Source organism: Salmo trutta, chromosome 10 (assembly GCF_901001165.1).
Source record: "Salmo trutta chromosome 10, fSalTru1.1, whole genome shotgun sequence".
Classification (NCBI taxonomy): Eukaryota; Metazoa; Chordata; class Actinopteri; order Salmoniformes; family Salmonidae; genus Salmo; species Salmo trutta.
Window position 1 is genome coordinate 3,530,374 of NC_042966.1, and position 24,523 is coordinate 3,554,896.

Here is a 24,523-nt window from a genome sequence, read left to right on the forward strand (position 1 = left end):
AGGAGTAGAGGTTTCTCCTCCTTGTGTTGCGTTACTTTCCCTGTGTTTGGCGACTTCGTTTGAGCGTGTTTCCCCTCATGTTGTTGTTGAGTTGGGACTCCTTTAATAAACATTTGTGCCACTGGGACTTCCTTGCTCTCCTGCTCCTGATTCCTGCACCTCCCTCCTACTTGGAGGCATGTAACACTTGTGGTCCAGTGGAATATTTTTTATGTGGGTTTTCAGGAGAACAGCTTCTGTGACAGATTTAAATTATTTACTTAAGGAGGCTTGGTATTAATTTGTTTTTACGCTAGGAGAGTGGAAAGAGCCAATGAGTTGGAAGTGAGGTTGCCAGCCTACTTCTTAGAATAGTTTTACTAATCCTGTTATAACTGTGATCCATCAATTGATGTAAATAAATACAAATTTTGAATAAAACATGTAAATTAATCTCCTGAATCGACTGAATTGAAAAGGACCATTTACACTATAAACACTGTTCTGAGAGAGAGAGTATTCTCCATACCTTTGCAGGCGCGGCGGTGTGTGATGGGCTTGGCCATGTCCCGGTAGAAGCCTTCCTTGCAGTAGTGGCAGTGGCGTCCAGCCGTGTTGTGGCGACAGTTCATGCAGACGCCTCCACTCTTTCTCCCTGACAGCTTGTACAGCTCCATGTTGAAGCGGCAGCGCCGGGCGTGCAGGTTGCAGTTACACGCTACAAGAGGGAGGAATGAGGGAATGGGAAAAGAGAGAGGCAAAAAGAAAGAAAGTTTAGATGTGTATGTTCAGTGAGAATAGCTTTACTTATACATATATCAAAACATGTCCAAGGTACTTAAAACCAGTAATAGTTGAAAAGCATTGGGTAAATTGGCATCGCCACAGGTTGAAATCAAAGTACTACAATCAGCATTATGGGTATAGTCTGGGTATAGGCCATAAATCACACTATTTCAAAGCACATTTTCAAAACACTCATTCAGATATATGATTGTAGCTTGCTCAGTAGATGTAGACCTCTTGTAAGGCAGCGTCGCCTATGGGCACAAACACACCGTCACTGGACCAGACAAGACTGGCAAAAAGTGCTCTTCACTGATGAGTTGCGGTTTTGTCTCACCAGGGGTGATGGTCGGATTCGCGTTTATCATCAAAGGAATGAGCGTTACACCGAGGCCTGTACTCTGGAGCGGGATCGATTTGGAGGTGGAGGGTCCGTCATGGTCTGGGGCGGTGTGTCACAGCATCATCGGACTGAGCCTGATGTCATTGCAGGAAATCTCAACGCTGTGCATTACAGGTAAGACATCCTCCTCCCTCATGTGGTACCCTTCCAGCAGGCTCATCCTGAAATGACACTCCAGCATGACAATGCCACCAGCCATACTGTTCGTTCTGTGTGTGATTTCCTGCAAGACAGGAATGTCAGTGTTCTGCCATGGCCAGCGAAGAGCCCAGATCTCAATCCCATTGAGCACGTCTGGGACTTGTTGGATCGGAAGGTGAGGGCTAGGTCCATTCCCCCCAGAAATGCCCAGAAACTTGCAGGTGCCTTGGTGGAAGAGTGGGGTAACATCTCACAGCAGGAACTGGCAAATCTGGTGCAGTCCATGAGGAGGAGATGCACTACAGTACTTAATGCAGCTGGTGGCCACACCAGACACTGACTGTTACTCTTGATTTTGACCCCCCCTTTGTTCAGGGACACATTATTCCATTTATGTTAGTCACATGTCTGTGGAACTTGTTCAGTTTATGTCTCAGTTGTTGAATCTTGTTATGTTCATGCAAATATTTACACATGTTAAGTTTGCTGAAAATAAACGCAGTTGACAGTGAGAGGACGTTTCTTTTTTTGCTGAGTTTATATTGTCTTAAGAACATTTTCTGTTTTTATTATGCTCAAACACCAATTTAGGTATATCTAATTTCAAAATAGACCACCGTCACTGTCAATCGTGAATGATAATTCTTCACGTTTTACCGGTGAAACAGCCAAGCAAACTGCATCTGCATAGCAGTCATTTAATCTTAATCAGTTTCATGGGAATATGCATTTTGATCTTCTTGAATTACTGTTTTGTGAACAAATTAGAGCAGATGGTGTTAACAAACTATAGCCTAGTCTAACAGCCTTCCTGTATTGTGTTTAAATCCAATCACTTTCGGCTTAATGGCGAGCGCGTTTGAGTTTTGGCCGCATGAGAAAAATGTGTGACTATTCAGATAACCATCCTAAAATCCCATAAGAAATTATGTGGTGTTTTTGCTGTAATAGTTACGTTATACTATGCTATTAAATTTGGTTATGTTATGTAGACTACTAATGAATCATTATGTGATCTTCCAAGGCATTGATTCAGCTTTGATCTAACTTTAATAGCACCATTGTAAGAAGTGGCCAAGTGACACTCCGGTGAGCTCCAGCAGCACTACACTGCTGCACCAAAGAAGTCAATTGAATTGCACCTAGCCTACTCTTTTGCCTGGCGCAAAATGTGTTAATGCAGAAACGAGAGACCACGTGACTGTTTTATGAAAATCTGGGTATCTTTGGCCAAGGAAACATTTCTGTTTGGTCTCAGAGAATGTAAAACAGTTAGGAAGGGATACTTTTAAAATGGGATTGAGTGAAGTAGTAGCAAATATGTAGAATGAGCAACGAATGAGCCTAGAGATCCTCACAAGTTTGACAAAATTACCTTATTTCTTTCAGTCTAATATGGCTATTTACTTATGCCTACTTCTGTAGCTCTTCGTCAGAAGCACACTTTTTGTAAGAAGGTCTAGTTAGTCGTAACTGTCCTCTCCAAGTTTGGCTGGAATTTAACCTGAAAAGATTTGAGAAATGCCATTTCTTGATGATAGGCCTACCTCTCGTCTTGGGCGGAGCAGAATATCATATGTCAACAATGATTGGAGAAGTGATTAATGTCACCAGTACCACTTCCTTGTGATATATATCTTGTCTTAATCGCAAAGTGACTCCAAGAGACAGGCTGGAATGTCTGACTTAAATATGGGAGAAATAAAATATTTTTTCAAAATTACTGTTGTTTGAATTTGTTGATCAAATGCGGAACAAAGGGCCATAATGCGGGACTGTCCCGCACAATCTGGGACATTTGGTCACTCTAGTCTGCACTGAATGTTAGCATGGTGCCATGAAGTGTTGCCAATCACAGTGTGTGTGAGAGAGATAGACTGACTGTGACGGACTTCTTTGTTATAGCCAAGAACAGTGTTATAACCACATCCAGTACAGAGATTGCCACCACGTCAAGAATGGATTTTCAAGCATGGCTTTTAATTTGATAACAAAATTACCTTTGATGGGACCATGAGATACTTGAACAAAAAATCTCAAGGCCATATCAATAATAATGGGAATTTTAAACCAGCCGAGAGTGGAATTCTGTTTCTCAAATGCTACATCCCTCGGAAGAGGAATGCCTGGCACAGGGAGATGGGAACGAAGACCTTTCTCCACCCAGTTTTCCAGGGTCGCAGGCCCCAGGAAAAGAGCACATTCTCAGACTCCTTCCCTCAATTCCATCTGCCAGTTATTATGCAGCCAATTTCCATGGAATTCTACATTTAATGAAATACTAGTTGGATTTGAATCCCCCTTGGACATGTCCTGTTTCTGAAGCTACGCTGCTGCTAGCTCTTTAGTGCTGTGTTCTGGGAGGCTGGTGGCATGGGGTCTGGATTTGACCCTTGACCTCAAGCCATTTTAACAGAAGGGTTTGGACCATAGACATGACATCATTGGTCTGGACACATGGATGGATGTTATTGAGGTACTGTATGAATAACTGGGACGGGTGAAACCCACAGTAGGTTTAATAAAAACACTTACCATAATTAAAAAAAATGTCCATTGAATATAACTATTGTTCCCTGGACAGCAGAAAGATGGCAGTATAGTGCAGCTGTTGAACAGAAAGGCCGAAATAGAATGTTTGCCGAACTAGAAATGCTCAGCTACAGCGAACGAGACATATCAGTTTGCTACTAGCTAATTTAGCAGTCTGGTCGACATGGATCAATTTACTGTAAAAAAGAATCGTAAATCTATTAACAATGAAAATGAGGGGGATGAGCTGGAGAACAACGTGACATCAATGAACGAACAATCACCGGAGAGCCAGGAAAATCCGGAAGATGGCGGCTGGGAAATGCAGCTAGCTAATGTGGCTAACGTGGCTCCAGTGGCTAAGAGAAGGATATGGTCGATTCAAGAAGAACACAGAAAACTCCAAGAGAAATGGACAGACAAGTATTTTTTTGTACTGCATGATGGGACTAGTTCACTCTGCCAGAAGGCAGTCAATTGTTTTAAACGAGAAAATTTAGAGTGACATTTCCAGTCACACCATGCCCACTTCGACAAAACATATCCACCACAAAGCAACCTCAGAAACAACAAAATAACGCAACTCAAAAGGGACAGCTCAAAGGACAACAACAAGTGATGGACAGATCTAGCACTGTTGCAGAGAAAACGACAGAGGCAACATATAAGATTGCTTGGATACTCGCGAGAAACAAACCTTCACAGACGCGGAGATTGTCAAAGAATGTTTTAAAGCCTCAGCCGAAATATTGTATGCTGATTTCACAAACAAGGAAGCTATTTTAAAGCAAATTAAGGGACTGCATCTCTCAGACTTGACCATAACAAGATGAATAGACAACATCAGCGAGGCCATCGGTAAGCAACTGATTACTGACACATCCGTGGCGCCGTGTTTTAGTATTGCGCTTGACGAAAGCACTGATGTAAGTGACATTGCCCAATTATGTGTTTGGGTCCGCTTCCCTCAAAATGAGTTGTTCAGAGAGGAACATTTCTGTTTACTGCCCCTTCAGGGACAAACACTATGAGAGGATATCTTGATAGTCCTTGTTGCATTTTTTGCTGATAATAATATTGACTGGTCAAATCTGGCATCTGTGTGCACTAACAGCACCCCGGACATGCGAGGGAAGGAGAAGGGACTCATGGGCCTGATGAGAAAGAGAGAGCATATTCTCGAATTTGTTACGTTTCATTATATCATTCATCAGGAAGCACTTGTGGCTAAACTCAAAAACTGTGACTTACAGAATGTGATTCAGCAAGTTGTGTGCGTGGTGAACATTATTATTGTGAGGGCACTGAATGACTGGCAATTCCGTGAGTTGCTGGAGGAATACCAGACAGAATACGGCGAGTTTTGAAAATATTTATTTCTCTCCTCCCTCAAATCCTTGAATTTGTTGCAAACAAGGGGAGAGGAGCCAGAGCTGGATGATCCACAGTGGATATTAAAGCTTTTATAACTGACATCACCTGCCACGTGAACACGGTGAATCTCCAGCTCCAAAGGAAAGCTAAAACTCCGGGCAAATGCTGCGTGTGGTCACAGCATTTCAAAATAAAATCTCCACACTGTTCGTACCTGACAAACAGTTTGTTCATTTCCCAAAACAGAGCAGTCACCAAATACCCAGACATTTTAGCTATGATGCATTTGTGCATGTGTTGGAAGAGTTGAAGTTGGAGTATGAGTCAAGATTCAAGGATATCATGGAGTACAAGGAGTTTTTCAACTTCATTGAGAACCCCTTTCATGTGCCAGTGTCATCTCTGACCCCAGTCGTCACAGCCCTCTGTCCTGACCGTACTGGAATAGAGTGAGATAGTGGAGCTGCAGGCAAATTACACACTGCAAGGTGAGCTAAGATCAGGTGTTACCCATTTCTGTGGCCTTGTGTCACACAGATTATCCACTTCTGAAGCAATGTGTGCAGAAGGTGACATTTTTTGTCAGCACTTATTCATGTGAAGCCACATTTTCAACAATGAACATTGTGAAACAAAAACAGATAAACAGACTTACCAATGAACACCTGGATTGCCTCACAAGCAACAACAGACTATAAATTTAGAATGAATTCAGTCAAGGGGCAGAAGGGACATTTTAAGTAACCCTTAATATGGGTCTTATATATGTGACGTAGCCTATTTGTTGTGTGTGTGTGTGTATATATATATATATATATATTTGTGATGTGCTGTACATCAAATCGATTGCATGTGCTCTGTTGCTCTGAATTTTCTCTCAATTGATCATTGATAATATTGGAAGAAAAAGTTCAAATTAAAGATCTGTGCGGCCCTCTGAATGATTGTCTCAACCCAAAGTGGCCCCCTTACAAAAAATTGAGAGTAACACTGGTGTGGAGGGTGGTCGAACTGGAGGAGGGATGGAGATTGTGATCAAACTCCTCAAACACACACACAGCTGTGAGCAATTGTGTCCATTAAGACCTTGTAGCAGGATCACTGGCACTCTCATTTTTCTCCAGCCTAAATCCTATACTGCCATACATCCTTCCTTCACATTGAGGAATTCAATGTTCAATTCAATATTAGGACTTTTCTACACAAAACGGACAAATAATTTGGATCAACAGATTGTCTAAACTGCCATTGTGAATAGGAATAAACTGGACAATAAAAATCCAGTTCTAGAGCTGGCAACCAATATAAGAGGAAAGCTCAGATGCTGGATTAGACCTGTTGAGGAAGGGAGAGTGCATTTATGTGTTGTGAAAGAGTTTCTTGCACTACCGGCTGGATCTGATACCTTAAACAAGACGTTCCCATTATTCCTCTCTTTAAAAAAAGCTTGGGAAGAGGGGAAGGAAGAGAAATGAGAAAGAAGAGAAATCTGGAGAGAGGTGGGGGGGGTGTTAACTTCACCTCAGTGCCTGCTCGAGGATTTGCTGCGGCACTTGGAATGTTTCTGGGTTTGTTTTGAAGTGCTTTGTGCACAACTACTAGAACACACAAGACATGCACACACACATGCACATGCACACGCACACCAGACAAACTCACTCTAATTAGGCTCAGCAGGGATAATTGAACACCGGAGAGGGCCATTTTTCAATTCATTAACACATCAAAGCTCCACCGGAGGTCAGGGCTCCAGATAGCATATGAACACGTCAAAAGCAATATATATACTGCTCAAAAAAATAAAGGGAACACTTTAAACAACACAATGCAACTCCAAGTCAATCACACTTCTGTGAAATCAAACTGTCCACTTAGGAAGCAACACTGATTGACAATACATTTCACATGCTGTTGTGCAAATGGAATAGACAACAGGTGGACATGATAGGCAATTAGCAAGACACCCCCAATAAAGGAGTGGTTCTGCAGGTGGGGACCACAGACCACTTCAGTTCCTATGCTTCCTGGCTGATGTTTTGGTCACTTTTGAATGCTGGCGGTGCTTTCACGCTAGTGGTAGCATGAGACGGAGTCTACAACCCACACAAGTGGCTCAGGTAGTGCAGCTCATCCAGGATGGCACATCAATGCGAGCTGTGGCAAGAAGGTTTGCTGTGTCTGTCAGCGTAGTGTCCAGAGCATGGAGGCGCTACCAGGAGACAGGCCAGTACATCAGGAGACGTGGAGGAGGCCGTAGGAGGGCAACAACCCAGCAGCAGGACCGCTACCTCCGCCTTTGTGCAAGGAGGAGCAGGAGAAGCACTGCCAGAGCCCTGCAAAATGACCTCCAGCAGGCCACAAATGTGCATGTGTCTGCTCAAACGGTCAGAAACAGACTCCATGAGGGTGGTATGAGGGCCCGACGTCCACAGGTGGGGGTTGTGCTTACAGCCCAACACCGTGCAGGACGTTTGGCATTTGCCAGAGAACACCAAGATTGGCAAATTCGCCACTGGCACCCTGTGCTCTTCACAGATGAAAGCAGGTTCACACTGAGCACGTGACAGACGTGACAGAGTCTGGAGACGCCGTGGAGAACGTTCTGCTGCCTGCAACATCCTCCAGCATGACTGGTTTGGCGGTGGGTCAGTCATGGTGTGGGGTGGCATTTCTTTGGGGGGCCGCACAGCCCTCCATGTGCTCGCCAGAGGTAGCCTGACTGCCATTAGGTACCGAGATGAGATCCTCAGACCCCTTGTGAGACCATATGCTGGTGCGGTTGGCCCTGGGTTCCTCCTAATGCAAGACAATGCTAGACCTCATGTGGCTGGAGTGTGTCAGCAGTTCCTGCAAGAGGAAGGCATTGATGCTATGGACTGGCCCGCCCGTTCCCCAGACCTGAATCCAATTGAGCACATCTGGGACATCATGTCTCGCTCCATCCACCAACGCCACATTGCACCACAGACTGTCCAGGAGTTGGCGGATGCTTTAGTCCAGGTCTGGGAGGAGATCCCTCAGGAGACCATCCGCCACCTCATCAGGAGCATACCCAGGCGTTGTAGGGAGGTCATACAGGCACATGGAGGCCACACACACTACTGAGCCTCATTTTGACTTGTTTTAAGGACATTACATCAAAATTGGATCAGCCTGTAGTGTGGTTTTCCACTTTAATTTTGAGTGTTAATCCAAATCCAGACCTCCATGGGTTGATAAATTGGATTTCCATTGATTATTTTTGTGTGATTTTGTTGTCAGCACATTCAACTATGTAAAGAAAAAAGTATTTAATACGATTATTTATTTCATTCAGATCTAGGATGTGTTGTTTAAGTGTTCCCTTTATTTTTTTTAGCAGTATATATATATTTTAATATACAGGAAATTTGCTGTAAAATTGTGACATTTTCTCTCAGCCAAATGGCAAAATGTGTAGAATAGCAGGAAATAGCTCACGGAAACTTTATTTTATAGTTGACCGAAAACATTATTAACAATTATTAGATCTTAAAATGTACAGTTCCAGTCAAAAGTTTGGACACACCTACTCATTCAAGGGGTTTTCTTTATTTTTGCTATTTTCTACATTGTAGAATAATAGTGAAGACATCAAAACTATGAAATAACACATATAGAATCATGTAGTATCTCAAAAAGTGTTCAAAATGTATTTTAGATTTTAGATTCTTCAAAGTAGCCACCCTTTTCCTTGATGACAGCATTGCACACGCTTGGCATTCTCTCAACCAGTTTCACCTGGAAGGCTTTTCCAACCGTTTTGAAGGAGTTCCCACATATTCTGAGCACTCGTTTGCTGTATTCATTCAGTCTGCGGTCCAACTCATCCCAAACCATCTCAATTGGGTTGAGGTCATGTGAATGTGGAGGCCAGGTCATCTGATGCAACACTCCATCACTCTCCTTCTTGGTCAAATAGCCCTTACACAGCCTGGAGGTGTGTTGGGTCATTGTCCTGTTGAAAATCAAATGATAGTCCCATTAAGCGCAAACCAGATGGGATGGCGTATCGCTGCAGAATGGGCTAGGGGGCAGTATTGAGAATTTTGAAAGAAATATGTGCCCATTTTTAACTGCCTCCTACATCAACTCAGAAGCTAGGATATGCATATTATTAACAGATTTGGATAGAAAACACTCAGAATTTTCAAAAACAGTTTGAATGGTGTCTGTAAGTATAACAAAACTCATATGGCAGGCAAAAACCTGAGAAAAATACAACCAGGAAAAGAGAATTTTGTGGCTGTACTATTTTCGAGTCATTGCTAATAGATCACACAGTGACAAAGGATTCATTTTGCACTTCCTACGGCTTCCACTAGATGTCAACGATCTTTATAAAGTTTTTTGAAGCGTCTATGATGAACAGAGACCGAATTAGAATGCAGGGAAGTTGACGTCCCTGGGATGTCGTCACTTCATTATTGTGCGCACCTGCGCGTGCATGTGAGGCGAGACATTTTTCAAAAACGTTTTTCAAGACACAGGAGAGGTCGGGTTGAAATATTACTGATGTTTCACGTTAAAAATGGCCCTAAAGATTGATGCTAAACAACATTTGACATGTTTGAACGAACGTAAATAGATTTTTTTTTTTACTTTTCGTCGTGACTTCCCCCCCCCCCGCCATACATTTTGAGTAGCCTACTGAACGCCTAACAGCATGGAACAACTTGGAGTTATTTGGACATAAATTATGAACTTTGTCGAAAGAAACCACAATTTGTTGTGGACCTGGGATTTCTGGAAGTGCCTTCTGATGAAGATAATCAAAGGTAAGCGATTATTTACAATAGTATTATTGATATTAGATGGTGCTAACCTGTATATCCTAGCCTATTGTTCTTAGCATGTTCTTAGCATAGCACCCCGTTTATTGCAAAGTGTGATTTCCCAGTAAAGTTATTTTGAAATCTGGCAATGCGGTAGCATTTACGAGATGTTAATCTATAATTCTTTGAATGACAATATTATAATTTACTAATGTTTTCGACTAGTAATTTTGTAAATTGTAACGCTGATTCACCGGAAGCATTTGAGGGAAAAAGATTTCTGAATTTCACCGCTACTGTAAAATGCTGTTTTTGGATATAAATATGAACTTGATGGAACAAAAAATGCATGTATTGTATAACATAATGTCCTAGGAGTGTCATCTGATGAAGATTGTCAAAGGTTAGTGCATAATTTTAGCTGGTTATCTGCTTTTGGTGACGCCTGTCTTTGAATTGACAAAACATTACACACAGCTATTTTCAATGTACTCTCCTAACATAACCTAACTTTATGCTTTCGCCGTAAAGCCTCTTTGAAATCGGACAATGTGGTTGGATTTAGGAGATGTTTATCTTTCAAATGGTGAAAAATAGTTGATTGTTTGAGAAATTGAAATTATTAGATTCTTGCAGTTTTGAATTTCCCGCAATGGTCTCTTGACAATAAATCCCAATACTGGGATCAGGTCCTCAACAGGTTGGAGAGGCATGCTTAGCCGAGTGATCATAATGAGTAGTGAGTAGTGAGGTTGGTTGGGGTCACGGCGATTCAGACAGCTAGCCGGGCCATGGGCAGCAAGCTGGCAGAATATTAGTGGGGTTCCGTGTGGTAGAGGGGACCAATCCAATTGGCAAAATAGTTATAGTGGCCCAAGAAAATTGTCCGATAGACCTATTCAGATAGCAACCGATAAGACAGCTAACAATTAGCGGGCCGCAGATGGGCGTTCAGGTTACGTTGCGATGGAGGGGCCAGTTGGATAACTCCCTCGGGCAGATAACGTCGGTAGTCCAGTCGTGAAGGACAGGTGGGGCTCCGCATCGGCAGTAAAACGGGTCCGGATAGGTGATTGTAGCCCAGGAGTGGCTGATGGAACTCTTCAGCTGGCTAGCTCCGGAATAATTGATGTTTGCTCCGGGACCGACGTTAGCCAATAGTCACTCGGATAGCAGCTAGCTAGCTGCAAGATCCAGGTGTAAATGTCCAGAGCTTGCGGTACAAATCCGGGGATATGGAGAGAAAATAGGTCCGGTATGCTCTGGTCTGAGTCGCGTTATACAAAACTGCCGATAGCTTTTCGAGCTAAAGGATAGCTGATGACAGCCAACCGTGGATAGCTGAATACTAACGTTAGCCAGTGAACTTTTAAACCAATTGATGAGGCGGGTTGCAGGAGAGTGTTTTGAAGTTGAGTTTTTAGAAAAATAAAAATAAAAAGATGTGTGAAGAAAATATGTAAATATATATTTATATACACGGGACACGACAAGACGTGAAAATCACCATTGGCCTCATGGTGAAATCCCTGAGCAGTTTCCTTCCTATCTTATTATTACTGTATGTTATGGCAAGCCTAAATACATTCAGGAGTAAACATTTCCTTAACAAGTCACATAATAAGTTGCATGGACTCTGTACGCAATAATAGTGGTTAACATAATTTTTTATGACTACCCCATCTCTGTACCCCATGCATACAATTATCTGTATGGTCCCTCAATCAAGTAGACAATTTCAAGCACAGATTCAACAACAAAGACCAGGGAGGTTTTTCAATGCCTCATAAGGAAGGGTACCGATTGGTAGTTATGTAAAAATAAAAAATAAACTGACACTGAATATCCCTTTGAGCATGGTGAAGTTATTAATTACACTTTGGATGGTGTATCAATACTAATATACAACTATCCTTCCTAACTCAGTTGCCAGAGAGGAAGGAAACTGCTCAGGGATTTCACAATTAGGCCAATGGTGATTTTAAAATGGAGTTTAATGGTTGTGATATGAGAAAACTGAGGATAGATGAACAACATTGTAATTACTCCACCATACTAACCTAAATGACAGAGTGGAAGCCTGTACAGAATACAAATATTTGCATCCTGTTTGCAATAAGGCATTAAAGTAATACTGCAAAAAATGTGGCAAAGAAATTAACTTTTTGTCCTGAATACAAAGCATTATGCTTTGGGCAAATGCAATGAAACACATCACTGAGTACCACACTTGATATTTTCAAGCACAGTGGTGGCTGCAACTTGTTTTGGGTATACTTGAGGCAGCAGGTAGCCTAGTGGTAAGAGCATTTGGCCAGTAACCAAAAGGTTGCTAAATCGAATCCCCGAGCTGACAAGGTAAAAATCTGAACAAGGCAGTTAAACCACTGTTCCTAGGCCTTCATTATAAATAAGAATCGGTTCTTAACTGATTTGCCTAGTTAAATATAGGTTAAATAAGGGAATACTTGCCATCAGCACGGACTAGGGAGTTTTTTTGTTATGAAAATAAACAGAATACAGCTATAAGCACAATTCTAGAGGAAAACCTGGTTCAGTCGTCTTTTCAACAGACACTGGGAGACAAATTCACCTTTCAGCAGGATGATAACATAAAACACAAGGCCAAATCTACACTGGAGTTGCTTACCAAGAAGATTTTGAACTTACAGTTTTGACTTAAATCATCTTGAAAATATATGGTAAGACTTGAAGATGTCTGTCTAGCAATGATCAACAATCAACTTGGCAGCTTGAAGAATTTAAAAAAGAATAATGGGCAAATATTGTATAATCCAGGCGTGCAAAGCTCTTAGAGACTTACTCAGAAAGACTCACAACTGTTATCGCCACCAAAGGTGCTTCTACAAGGTATTGACTCAAGGGTGTGAATATGTATGTAAATGAGATATTTCTGTATCAAATAAGCAAAGAGAAACGGCAGTTTAAGACATGAAGGTCAGTCAATCTGGAAAATGTGAAGACCTTTTGAAGTTTCTTCAAGTGCAGTCGCAACAACCATCAAGCGTTATGATGAAACTGGCTTTCATGAGGACCACCACAGGAAAGGAAGACCCAGAGTTACCGCTGCTGCAGAGGAGAAGATCATTAGAGTTACCAGCCTCAGAAATTGCAGCCCAAATAAATAAGTACCAAACACATCTCAACATCAACTATTCAGAGGAGACTGCATGAATCAGGCTTTCATGGTCGAATTGCTGCAACAGCAAAAAAAAATTGGTCTGATGAGTCCAAATTTGAGATTTTTGGTTCCAACCTCCGTGTCTTTGTGAGACGCAGTGTAAGTGAACGGATGATCTCCGCATGTGTTGTTTCCACCATGAAGCATGGAGGAGGAGGTGTGATGGTGTTGGGGTGCTTTTCTGGTGACACTGAATTCAAGGCACACTTAAGGTATCATGAGCAGGGCTAGAGGCTCTACAGTGAAATAAGCCAATAAACACTAACCAGAACAGCAATGGACAAGGCATATTGACATTAACCAACCTTTCAGTTCCACCACCCACACATGCGATGACATCACCTGGTTGCAATTATGTTTCTAGAGACAATATCTCTCTCATCATCACTCAATGCCTAGGTTTACCTCCACTGTACTCACATCCTACCATACCTTTGTCTGTACATTATACCTTGAAGCTATTTTATCGTCCCCAGAAACCTGCTCCTTTTACTCTCTGTTCCGGACGTCCTAGACGACCAATTCTCATAGCTTTTAGCTGTACCCTTATCCTATTCCTCCTCTGCTCCTCTGGTGATGTAGAGGTGAATCCAGGCCCTGCAAGGCCTAGCTCCACTCCTATTGCCCAGGCGCTCTCTTTTGATGACTTTTGTAACCGTAATAGCCTTGGTTTCATGCATGTTAACATTAGAAGCCTCCTCTCTAAGTTTGTTTTATTCACTGCTTTAGCACACTCTGCCAACCCAGATGTCCTAGCCGTGTCTGAATCCTGGCTTAGTAAGACCACCAAAAACTCTGAAATCTCCATCCCTAATTACAACATTTTCTGACAAGATAGAACGGCCAAAGGGGGCGGTGTTGCAATCTACTGCAGAGATAGCCTGCAGAGTTCTGTCCTACTATCTAGGTCTGTACCCAAACAATTTGAACTTCTACTTTTAAAAATCCACCTCTATAAAAACAAGTCTCTCACCATTGCCGCCTGCTATAGACCACCCTCTGCCCCCAGCTGTGCTCTGGACACCATATGTGAACTGACTGACCCCCATCTATCTTCAGAGCTCGTGCTGCTAGGTGACCTAAACTGGGACATGCTTAACCTGTCTGGGCTAGGGGGCAGTATTTTCACATCCGGATAAAAAACGTACCCGATTTAAACTGGTTACTACTCTTGCCCAGAAATGAGAATATGCATATTATTAGTAGCTTTGGATAGAAAACACTCTGAAGTTTCTAAAACTGTTTGAATGGTGTCTGAGTATAACAGAACTCATGTGGCAGGCAAAAACCTGAGAAAATTCCAAGCAAATTTGTAGTTCTTCTTTTGATTCTCTATCAAAACTACAGTATCTGTGGGGTTACGTTGCACTTTCTAAGGCTTCCATTGGCTGTCTAAAGCCTTCAGAAAGCAGATTGAGCCGTCTCCTGTCTCTGGGCGGAGTATAGCAGCTCAACTTCTCAGTGGTCTGCCTGGGGACAAAGAGATTGGATATGCGATGCACGCTGTTTTTTCTTTTCCTTTTTGAATGAATACACTATTGTCCGGTTGAAATATTATCGCTATTTTACGAGAAAAATACCATAAAAATAGATTTTAAACAGCGTTTGACATGCTTCTAAGTACGGTAATCGAACATTTTGACTTTTTTTGTCTCGAAATGCGCTCGGATAGTGACCTGAACGCATAAACAAAATGGGAGGTATTTGGATATAACTATGGATTATTTGGAACAAAAACAACATTTATTGTGGAAGTAGCAGTCCTGGGAGTGCATTCGGACGAAGATCAGCAAAGGTAATACAATATTTCTAATACTAATTCTGAGTTTAGTTTGCCCCGAACTTGGCGGGTGTCAAAATAGCTAGCCGTGATGGCTGAGCTATGTACTCAGAATATTATAAAATGTGCTTTCGCCGAAAAGCTATTTTAAAATCTGACATAGCGATTGCATAAAGGAGTTCTGTATCTATAATTCTTAAAATAATTGTTATGTATTTTGTCAACGTTTATGATGAGTAATTTTGTAAATTCACCGTAAGTTTTGGTGGGAATGCATGTTCTGAACATCACACGCCAATGTAAAAAGCTGTTTTTTGATATAAATATGAACTTTATCGAAAAAAACATACATGTATTGTATAACATAATGTCCTAGGAGTGTCATCTGATGAAGATCATCAAAGGTTAGTGCTTCATTTAGCTATGTTTTGGGTTTTTGTGACATATATGCTTGCTTGGAAAATGGCTGTGTGATTATTTTGGTCTATGTACTCTCCTAACATAATCTAATGTTTTGCTTTCGCTGTAAAGCCTTTTTGAAATCGGACAATGTGGTTAGATTAACGAGAGTCTTATCTTTAAAATGGTGTAAAATAGTCGTATGTTTGAAAAATTGAAATTATTGCATTTTTGAGGTTTTTGTATTTCGCGCCACGGTGTTCCACTGGCTGTTGAATAGAGTGGGATGGTCACGTCCGACCTAGCCCAGAGAGGTTAACACCCCGGCCATCCTACAATCTAAGCTTGATGCCCTCAATCTCACACAAATGATCAATGAACCTACCAGGTACCACCACAAAGCCGTAAAACCCGGGCACCCTCATAGATCATCCTAACCAACTTGCCCTCTAAATACACCTCTGCTGTTTTCAACCAAGATCTCAGCGATCACTGCCTCATTGTCTGCATCCGTAATGGGTCCGTGGTCAAACGACCTCCACTCATCACTGTCAAACGCTCCCTGAAACACTTCAGCGAGCAGGCCTTTCTAATCGACCTGGCCCGGGTATCCTGGAAGGATATTGACCTCATCCCGTCAGTAGAGGATGCCTGGTTATTTAAAAAAAATGCCTTCATCACCATCTTAAATAAGCATGCCCCATTCAAGAAATGTAGATCCAGGAACAGATATAGCCCTTGGTTCTCTCCCGAACTGACTGCCCTTAACCAACACAAAAACACCCTGTGGCGTTCTGCATTAGCATCGAACAGCCCCAGTGATATGCAACTTTTCAGGGAAGTTAGAAACCAATATACACAGGCAGTTAGAAAAGCCAAGGCTAGCTTTTTCAAGCAGAAATTTGCTTCCTGCAACACAATCTCAAAAAAGTTCTGGGACACTGTCATACGCGTCGTTGAAGGGGGACCAAAACACAGCGGGTAAAGTGCTCATCTTATTTTATTAAAGAAAACACTTAATCAAAATAAACAAACAACGAAAAAAGTCCAGTAAGGTGCACAGACTATACTAGAAACAACCACCCACAAACAAAAGTGAAAACAAACACAACTAAATATGGCCTCCAGTTAGAGACAACAACAACCAGCTGCCTCTAATTGGAGGTCATTGCCAAAACTCACATAGAAATAGAAAAGCTAGATTAAACATAGAAATAGGAAAACTAGAACCTAAACCCAAAATACCCAAACACACAAAACAAACACCCCCCTGCCAGGCCCTGACCAACTATAATGATAAATAACCCCTTTTACTGGTCAGGACGTGACAGTACCCCCCCAAAGGTGCAGACCCCGAATGCACCTTAAACAAAAACCCCACAAACAACCCCAAACTTAAAGGGAGGGAAGGGAGGGTGGCCACTGTCAAGGACGGCTCCCGTGCTAGACCCCCCCCCCCCAATCCTCTAACTACAGAGGTGGCTCTGGCTCCGGTCTTAGTCCCCATTCTGAAAACTCTGGGCGGCGCGGCATCGCTGGAGAATCCGGGCTGAAGAGCGTCGCTGGAGACTCCGGGCTGAGGGGCGTCGCTGGAGACTCCGGGCTGAGGGGCGTCGCTGGAGACTCCGGGCTGAGGGGCGTCGCTGGAGACTCCGGGCTGAGGGGCGTCGCTGGAGACTCCGGGCTGAGGGGCGTCGCTGGAGACTCCGGGCTGAGGGGCGTCGCTGGAGACTCCGGGCTGAGGGGCGTCGCTGGAGACTCCGGGCTGAGGGGCGTCGCTGGAGACTCCGGGCTGAGGGGCGTCGCTGGAGACTCCGGGCTGAGGGGCGTCGCTGGAAACTCAGGGCTGAGGAGCGTCGCTGGAAACTCAGGGCTGAGGAGCGTCGCTGCAGGCCGTCTCTGCAGGCTCCAGACTGTAGGTCGTCTCTGCAGGCTCCGAACTGTAGGCCTGACGGTTCCGGACTGTAGGACGTTGCCGGAAGCACTGGACGGGGAACTGTCGCTGGAAGCTCTGGACGGGGAACTATCACCGGAAGCTCTGGACGGGGAACTGTCACCGGAAGCTCTGGACGGGGAACTGTCGCCGGAAGCTCTGGACGAGGAACTGTCGCTGGAAGCTCTGGACGAGGAACTGTCGCCGGAAGCTCTGGACGGGGAACTGTCACCGGAAGCTCTGGACTGGGAATGCGCACTGAAGGCCTGATGCGTGGGGCTGGCTTAGGAGGCGCCAGACTAGTAACACGCACCTCAAGGCTAGTGCGGGGAGCAGGAACAGGACGTACTGGCCTGGGCAGGCGCACTGGAGGCCTGATGCATGGGGCTGGCTTTGGAGGCGCCAGACTAGTAACACACACAACAGGGCTAGTGCGGGGAGCAGGAGCAGGACGTACTGGGCTGGGCAGGCGCACTGGAGGCCTGATGCGTGGGGCTGGCTTTGGAGGGGCCAGACTAGTAACACGCACCACAGGGCTATTGCGAGGAGCAGGACGTACTGGGCTGGTAAGGCGCACTGGAGGAAGAGTACGAGGAGCAGGAACAGGATACACTGAGCCCTGGACCCTAACCGGTGGTCTGATGCTTGCAACTTGCATCACCGGTCCTGGCTCGATGCTGGCTCTAGCATGACACCTCTGAGGAGCTTCACCAAGCGCACCGGGCTGTAGCTGTGTACTGGCGACACCGTGCGTATCTCCGCATAACATGGTGCTTGCTTGATCCATCGCTCCCCATAGTAAGCACAGGTGCTCCTTCGTGCCCTTTCCGCCAGTACCTCTCTCCGGAATCTCGCGTCAAGCTCCTCGCTTAATTCCTTGACTGGCTCCTTTTTGCTCCACGGCTCTCTCCTGTACGCCCGGGAAGTTAGGTCAGGGCTCCCCCCTGACTTAGCTAAACTCCCCGTATGCCACACACCAAAAAATGTTTGGGGCTGCCTACTCACCTCCTGAAATGGAGGATATAATGCCTCATACCTCCGTCGTTCCCTCTTCGCTTCCTCCAGCTCCTCCTTCGGGCGCTGGTACTCCCCAGCCTGGCTCCATGGGCCCTTGCCATCGAGGATCTCCTCCCATGTCCATGACTCCAAATAGCTCTCCTGCTGCTCCTTCCTCCGCTGCTTGGTCCTTCTTTGGTGGGTGGTTCTGTCATAAGCGTCATTGAAGGGGGACCAAAACGCAGCGGGTAAAGTGCTCATCTTCTTATTTTATTCAAGAAAACACTTAATCAAAATAAACAAACAACGAAAACAGTCCAGTAAGGTGCACAGACTATCCTAGAAACAACCACCCACAAACACAAGTGGAAACAAACACAACTAAATATGGCCTCCAATTAGAGACAACAACAACCAGCTGTCTCTAATTGGAGGTCATTGCCAAAACTCACATAGAAATAGAAAAGCTAGATTAAACATAGAAATAGGAAATCTAGAACCTAAACTCAAAATACCCAAACACACAAAACAAACACCCCCTGCCACGTCCTGACCAACTGTAATGACAAATAACATTTTTTACTGGTCAGGACGTGACAGACACTGTAAAGTCCATGGAGAATAAGAGCACCTCCTCCAAGCTACCCACTGCACTGAGGATAGGAAACTCTGTCACCACCGATAAATCCACTATAATTGACAATTTCATTAAGCATTTTTCTACGGCTGGCCATGCTCTCCACCTGGCTACCCCTGCCCCGGTCAACAGCACTGCACCCCCCACAGCAACGTGCCCAAGCCTTCCCCATTTCTCCTTCTCCCAAATCCAGTCAGCTGATGTTCTGAAAGAGCTGCAAAATCTGGACCCCTACAAATCAGCTGGGTTAGACAATCTGGACCCTTTCTTTCTAAAATGATCTGCTGAAATTGTTGCAACCCCTATTACTAGCCTGTTCAACCTGTCTTTCGTGTCGTCTGAGATTCCCAAAGATTGGAAAGCAGTTGAGAACACTCTTGACCCAAACTGCTACAGACCTATATCTATCCTACCCTGCCTTTCTAAGGTCTTCGAAAGCCAAGTCAACAAACAGATTACTGACCATTTCGAATCCCACCGCACCTTCTCCGCTATGCAATCTGGTTTCAGAGCTGGTCATGGGTGCACCTCTGCCACGCTCAAGGTCCTAAACGATATCTTAACCGCCATCGATAAAAAAAAATAATGTGCAGCCGTATACATTGACCTGGCCAAGGCTTTCGACTCTGTCAATCACCACTTCCTCATCGGCAGGCTCAAAAGTCTTGGTTTCTCAAATGATTGCCTCGCCTGGTTGACCAACTACTTCTCTGATAGAGTTCAGTGTGTCAAATCGGAGGACCTGTGGCAGTCTCTATGGGGGTGCCACAGGGTTCAATTCTTGGGCCGACTCTCTTCTCTGTATACATCAATGATGTCACTCTTGCTGCTGGTGAGTCTCTGATCCACCTCTACGCACACGACACCATTCTGTGTACTTCTGGCCCTTCTTTGGACACTGTGTTAACAAACCTCCAGGTGAGCTTCAGTGCCATACAACTCTCCTTCCGTGGCCTCCAACTGCTCTTAAATACAAGTAAAATACAAGTAAAACTAAATGCATGCTCTTCAACCGATCGCTGCCTGCACCTGCCCGCCCATCCAGTATCACTACTCTGGACGGTTCTGACTTAGAATATGTGGACAACTACAAATACCTAGGTGTCCGGTTAGACTGTAAACTCTCCTTCCAGACTCACATCAAACATCTCCAATCCAAAGTTAATTCTAGAATTGGCTTCCTATTTCGCAACAAAGCATCCTTCACTCATGCTGCCAAACATACCCTCGTAAAACTGACCATCCTACCGATCCTCGACTTCGGCGATGTCATTTACAAAATAGCCTCCAATTCCCTACTCAATAAATTGGATGCAGTCTATCACAGTGCCATCCGTTTTGTCACCAAAGCCCCATATACTACTCACCACTGTGACCTGTACGCTCTCGTTGGCTGGCCCTTGCTTCATACTCGCCGCCAAACCCACTGGCTCTAGGCCATCTACAATACCCTGCTAGGTAAAGTCGCCCCATATCTCAGCTCGCTGGTCACCATAGCAGCACCCACCTGTAGCACGCGCTCCAGCAGGTATATCTCACTGGTCACCCCCAAAGCCAATTCCTCCTTCGGCCGCCTCTCCTTCCAGTTCTCTGCTGCCAATGACTGGAACGAACTACAAAAATCTCTGAAACTATCTCCCTCACTAGCTTTAAGCACCAGCTGTTAGAGCAGCTCACAGATTACTGCACCTGTACATAGCCCATCTATAATTTAGCCCAAACAACTACCCCTTCCCCAACTGTATTTATTTATTTTGTTCGTTTGCACCCCATTATTTCTATTTCTACTTTGCACTTTCTTCCACTGCAAACCTACCATTCCAGTGTTTTACTTGCTATATTATATGTACTTCGCCACCATGGCCTTTTTTTGGCTTTACCTCCCTTATCTCACCTCATATGCTCACATTGTATATAGACTTATTTTTCTACTGTATTATTGACTGTATGTTTGTTTTACTCCATGTGTAACTCTGTGTTGTTGTATGTGTCAAACTGCTTTGCTTTATCTCGGCCAGGTCGCAATTGTAAATGAGAATTTGTTCTCAACTTGCCTACCTGGTTAAATAAAGGTGAAATATTTTTTATTTTTTTAAGTGACAGAGTGAAAAGGAGGACGTCTGTACAGTATACAAATATTCCTGTTTGCAATAAGGCACTAAAGTAAAACTGCAAAAAATGTGGCAAAATAATTACAGTTTTGTCCTGAATATTATGTTCTGAATTATGTTTGGGGCAAATCCAACACAACTGTTACGTTCCCCAGTTTCTGTGTTGTTGTGGGTTTGTATGTGTGTATGTGTGTATTTCAGGAAATGGCTTCCTGAAGTCCAAAGCAGCTGATTGGTCGGCCCCAGTGCAGATTGGAGCTCTGATCCCGCCCTCTTGTTAGGGGATACAGCTGTCGGCAATTACCGACTCCTTCATAGCTTTAAAATCCAATGTTCCCTTGTAGGAAGAGAGCTTCTTGGATGTCCTGTGTTGGTTGTTGATCAGAGACAGGTTTTGTGTGCGCCAATAGGACACAATGTTTTTGATTAGTGAAACTGTTCACTTTAAGTTTTAATTATTCTGTTTTTGTTCCTAGGGGGGAAGGGGAAGGCTCCTTGGGAGTGCTTAGACAAGAGGCCTGCGGGCATACATATACCCGTAGTATTTACTATGTCTACGCACACTAGGTAAGACCTGGGCAGACCATCCGCTGTATTTTGGTTAACGCACCAGGTGGTGCTAAGATGGGTAGGTAAGGTAGGAGAGGGGGCTCTTTAACTTTTACTTTCTTTGCTTTGGTTCCGTCCAGCCCCCTTTTTCCCAAATTACTGTGTGAAGGAAATAAATTCCCTGTTAACGGTCAAATTCTCTGCTTCTGTCATCCTTACCCGCACCTGCAATCTCATACGTCTTTCACTCTTCAGGGAGTTGAGTGTAGCGGGGTGTTGCGTTCCCTCCAAGAGGTGTACGTAACAACACATCACTGAGTACAATATTTTCAAGCATGGTTTTGGCTGCATTATGTTCGTCATCGACAAGGAAGTTTTTTGTTGTTGAAAAAAAAAAGCGGAATAGAGCTAAGCACAAGAAAAATCCTAGAAGAAAACTTGGTTCAGTCTGCTTTCCAACAGACACTGTGAGACAAATTAACCTTTCAGCAGGACAATAAGCTAAAAAGCCAAATATACACTGAGTTGCTTACTATGACGACATTTAATATTCCTGAGTGGCCTAGTTACAGTTTTGACTTAAATAACCTTGAAATAAAAAAATGTTAGACTGTTTCTTCCACTTTGACAGAGTATTTTGAGTTAATCGTTAGAAAAGACCATTAAATCGATTTTCAGTGGTTAAATAATTGTATTTTTTTTCCTGGTATTACAGTTGAAGTCGGAAGTTTACACACACCTCAGCCAAATACATTTAAACTCAGTTTATCACAATTCCTGACATTTACTCCGAGTAAAAATAGGATCAGCACTTTATTTTAAATGTCAGAATTATAGTAGGGAGAATTATTTATTTCAGCTTTTATTTCTTTCATCACATTCCCAGTGGGTCAGAAGTTTACATACACTCAATTAATACTTGGTAGCATTGCCTTTAAATTGTTTAACTTGCATCAAATGTTTCGGGTAGCCTTGACAGAGCTGGAGTAACTGAGTCAGGTTTGTAGGCCTCCTTGCTCACACACGCTTTTTCAGTCCTGCCCACACATTTTCTATAGGATTAAGGTCAGGGCTTTGTGATGGCGACTCCAATACCTTGACTTTGTTGTCCTTAAGCCATTTTGCCACAGCTTTGGAAGTCTGCTTGGGGTCATTGTCCAATTGGAAGACCCATTTGCGACCAAGCTTTAACTTCCTGACTGATGTCTTGAGATGTTGCTTCAATATATCCACGTAATTTTCCTCCCTCATGAAGCCATCTATTTTGTGAAGTGCACCAGTCCCTCCTGCAGCAAAGCACCACCACAACATGATGCTGCCACCCCTGTGCTTCATGGTTGGGATGGTGTTCTTCGGCTTGCAAGCATTCCCCTTTTTCCTCCAAACATAACGATGGTCATTATGGCCAAACAGTTCAAAATTGTTTCATCAGATCAGAGGACATTTCTCCAAAAAGTATGATATTTGTCCCCATGTGCAGTTGCAAACCGTAGTCTGGCTTTTTTATGGTAATTTTTGAGCACTGGCTTCTTCCTTGCTGAGCGGCCTTTCAGGTTATGTTGATATAGGACTTGTTTTACTGTGGATATAGATACTTTTGCACCTGTTTCCTCCAGCATCTTCACAAGGTCCTTTGCTGTTGTTCTGGGATTGATTTGCACTTTTTGCACCAAAGTATGTTCATCTCTAGGAGACAGAACGTGTCTCGTTCCTGAGCGGTATGATGGCTGCGTGGTCCCATGGTGTTTATAGTTGCGTACTATTATTTGTACAGATGAACGTGGTACCTTCAGGTGTTTGGAAATTGCTCCCAAGGATGAAACAGACTTGTGGAGGTCTACCATTTTATTTCTGAGGTCTTGGCTGATTTTCTTTTGATTTTCCCATGATGTCAAGCAAAGAGGCACTGAGTTTGAAGGTAGGCCTTGAAATGCATCCACAGGTACACGTCCACTTGACTCAAATGATGTCAATTAGTCTCTCAGAAGCTTCTAAAGCCATGACATAATTTTCGGGAATTTTCCAAGATGTTTAACCTGTTGGGGCTAGGGGGCAGTATTTTCACGGCCGCATGAAAAATGTACCCAATTTCAACAGGTTACTACTCTGGCCCAGAAACTAGAATATATTTGGATCGAAAACACTCTGAAGTTTCTAAAACTGTTAGAATGGTGTCTGTGAGTATAAGAGAACTCATATGGCAGGCAAAAACCTGAGAAAAATACAACCAGGAAATGAAAGTCTGGTGCCTGTAGTTTTTTCAAGTCATTGCCAATCGAACACACAGTGACTAAGGATTCATTCTAAGGCTTCCACTAGATGTCAACAGTCTTTAGAAAGTTGTTTGAGGCTTTTGCGGTAAACACAGACCGAACGAGAAGGCTGGGAAGTAGGTGACTCAGAAAATCACATCAGTTCATTGCGCGCATTCACGTGAGAAGGGACCTGTGTTACAAAACGTTTTTCAAGACATAGCAATGGTCCGGTTGGAATATTACTGAAGTTTCACATTATAAAGGCCCTAAAGATTGATGCTATACAACGTTTGACATGTTTGAACGAATGTAAATAGATTTTTTTACTTTTCGTCGTGACATTTTCCTCACGCATCCTACATTTTGAGTAGCTTACTGAACGCGCTAACAACATGGAGTTATTTGGACATAAATTATGAACTTTATCGAACAAAACAACATTTATTGTGGACCTGGGATTGTGGACCTGGGAAGTGCCTTCTGATGAAGATTATTAAAGGTAAGTGAATATTTCTAATCTATTTATGCATTTAGATGACTCCAAAATGGTGGGTATCTGTATTGCCTAGTGTATATTTCTGAGCGCAGTACTCAGATTATTGCCAAGTGTGCTTTCCCAGTAAAGTTATTTTGAAATCTGTCAATGTGGTTGC

The 24,523-nt window shown here is 43.6% G+C and overlaps 1 protein-coding gene across 1 annotated transcript in view; it reads right to left on the reverse strand.

The window, feature by feature from the left end:
• The window catches only part of LOC115200969 (netrin-3-like), a 115,811-nt gene that overhangs the window by 19,927 nt on the left and 71,361 nt on the right, over window positions 1-24,523 (reverse strand). Inside the window, exon 3 of the mRNA XM_029764134.1 lies at window positions 509-697. Within this exon, the coding sequence (XP_029619994.1) occupies window positions 509-697 (189 nt within the window). The remainder of the gene's footprint in view (window positions 1-508; window positions 698-24,523) is intronic.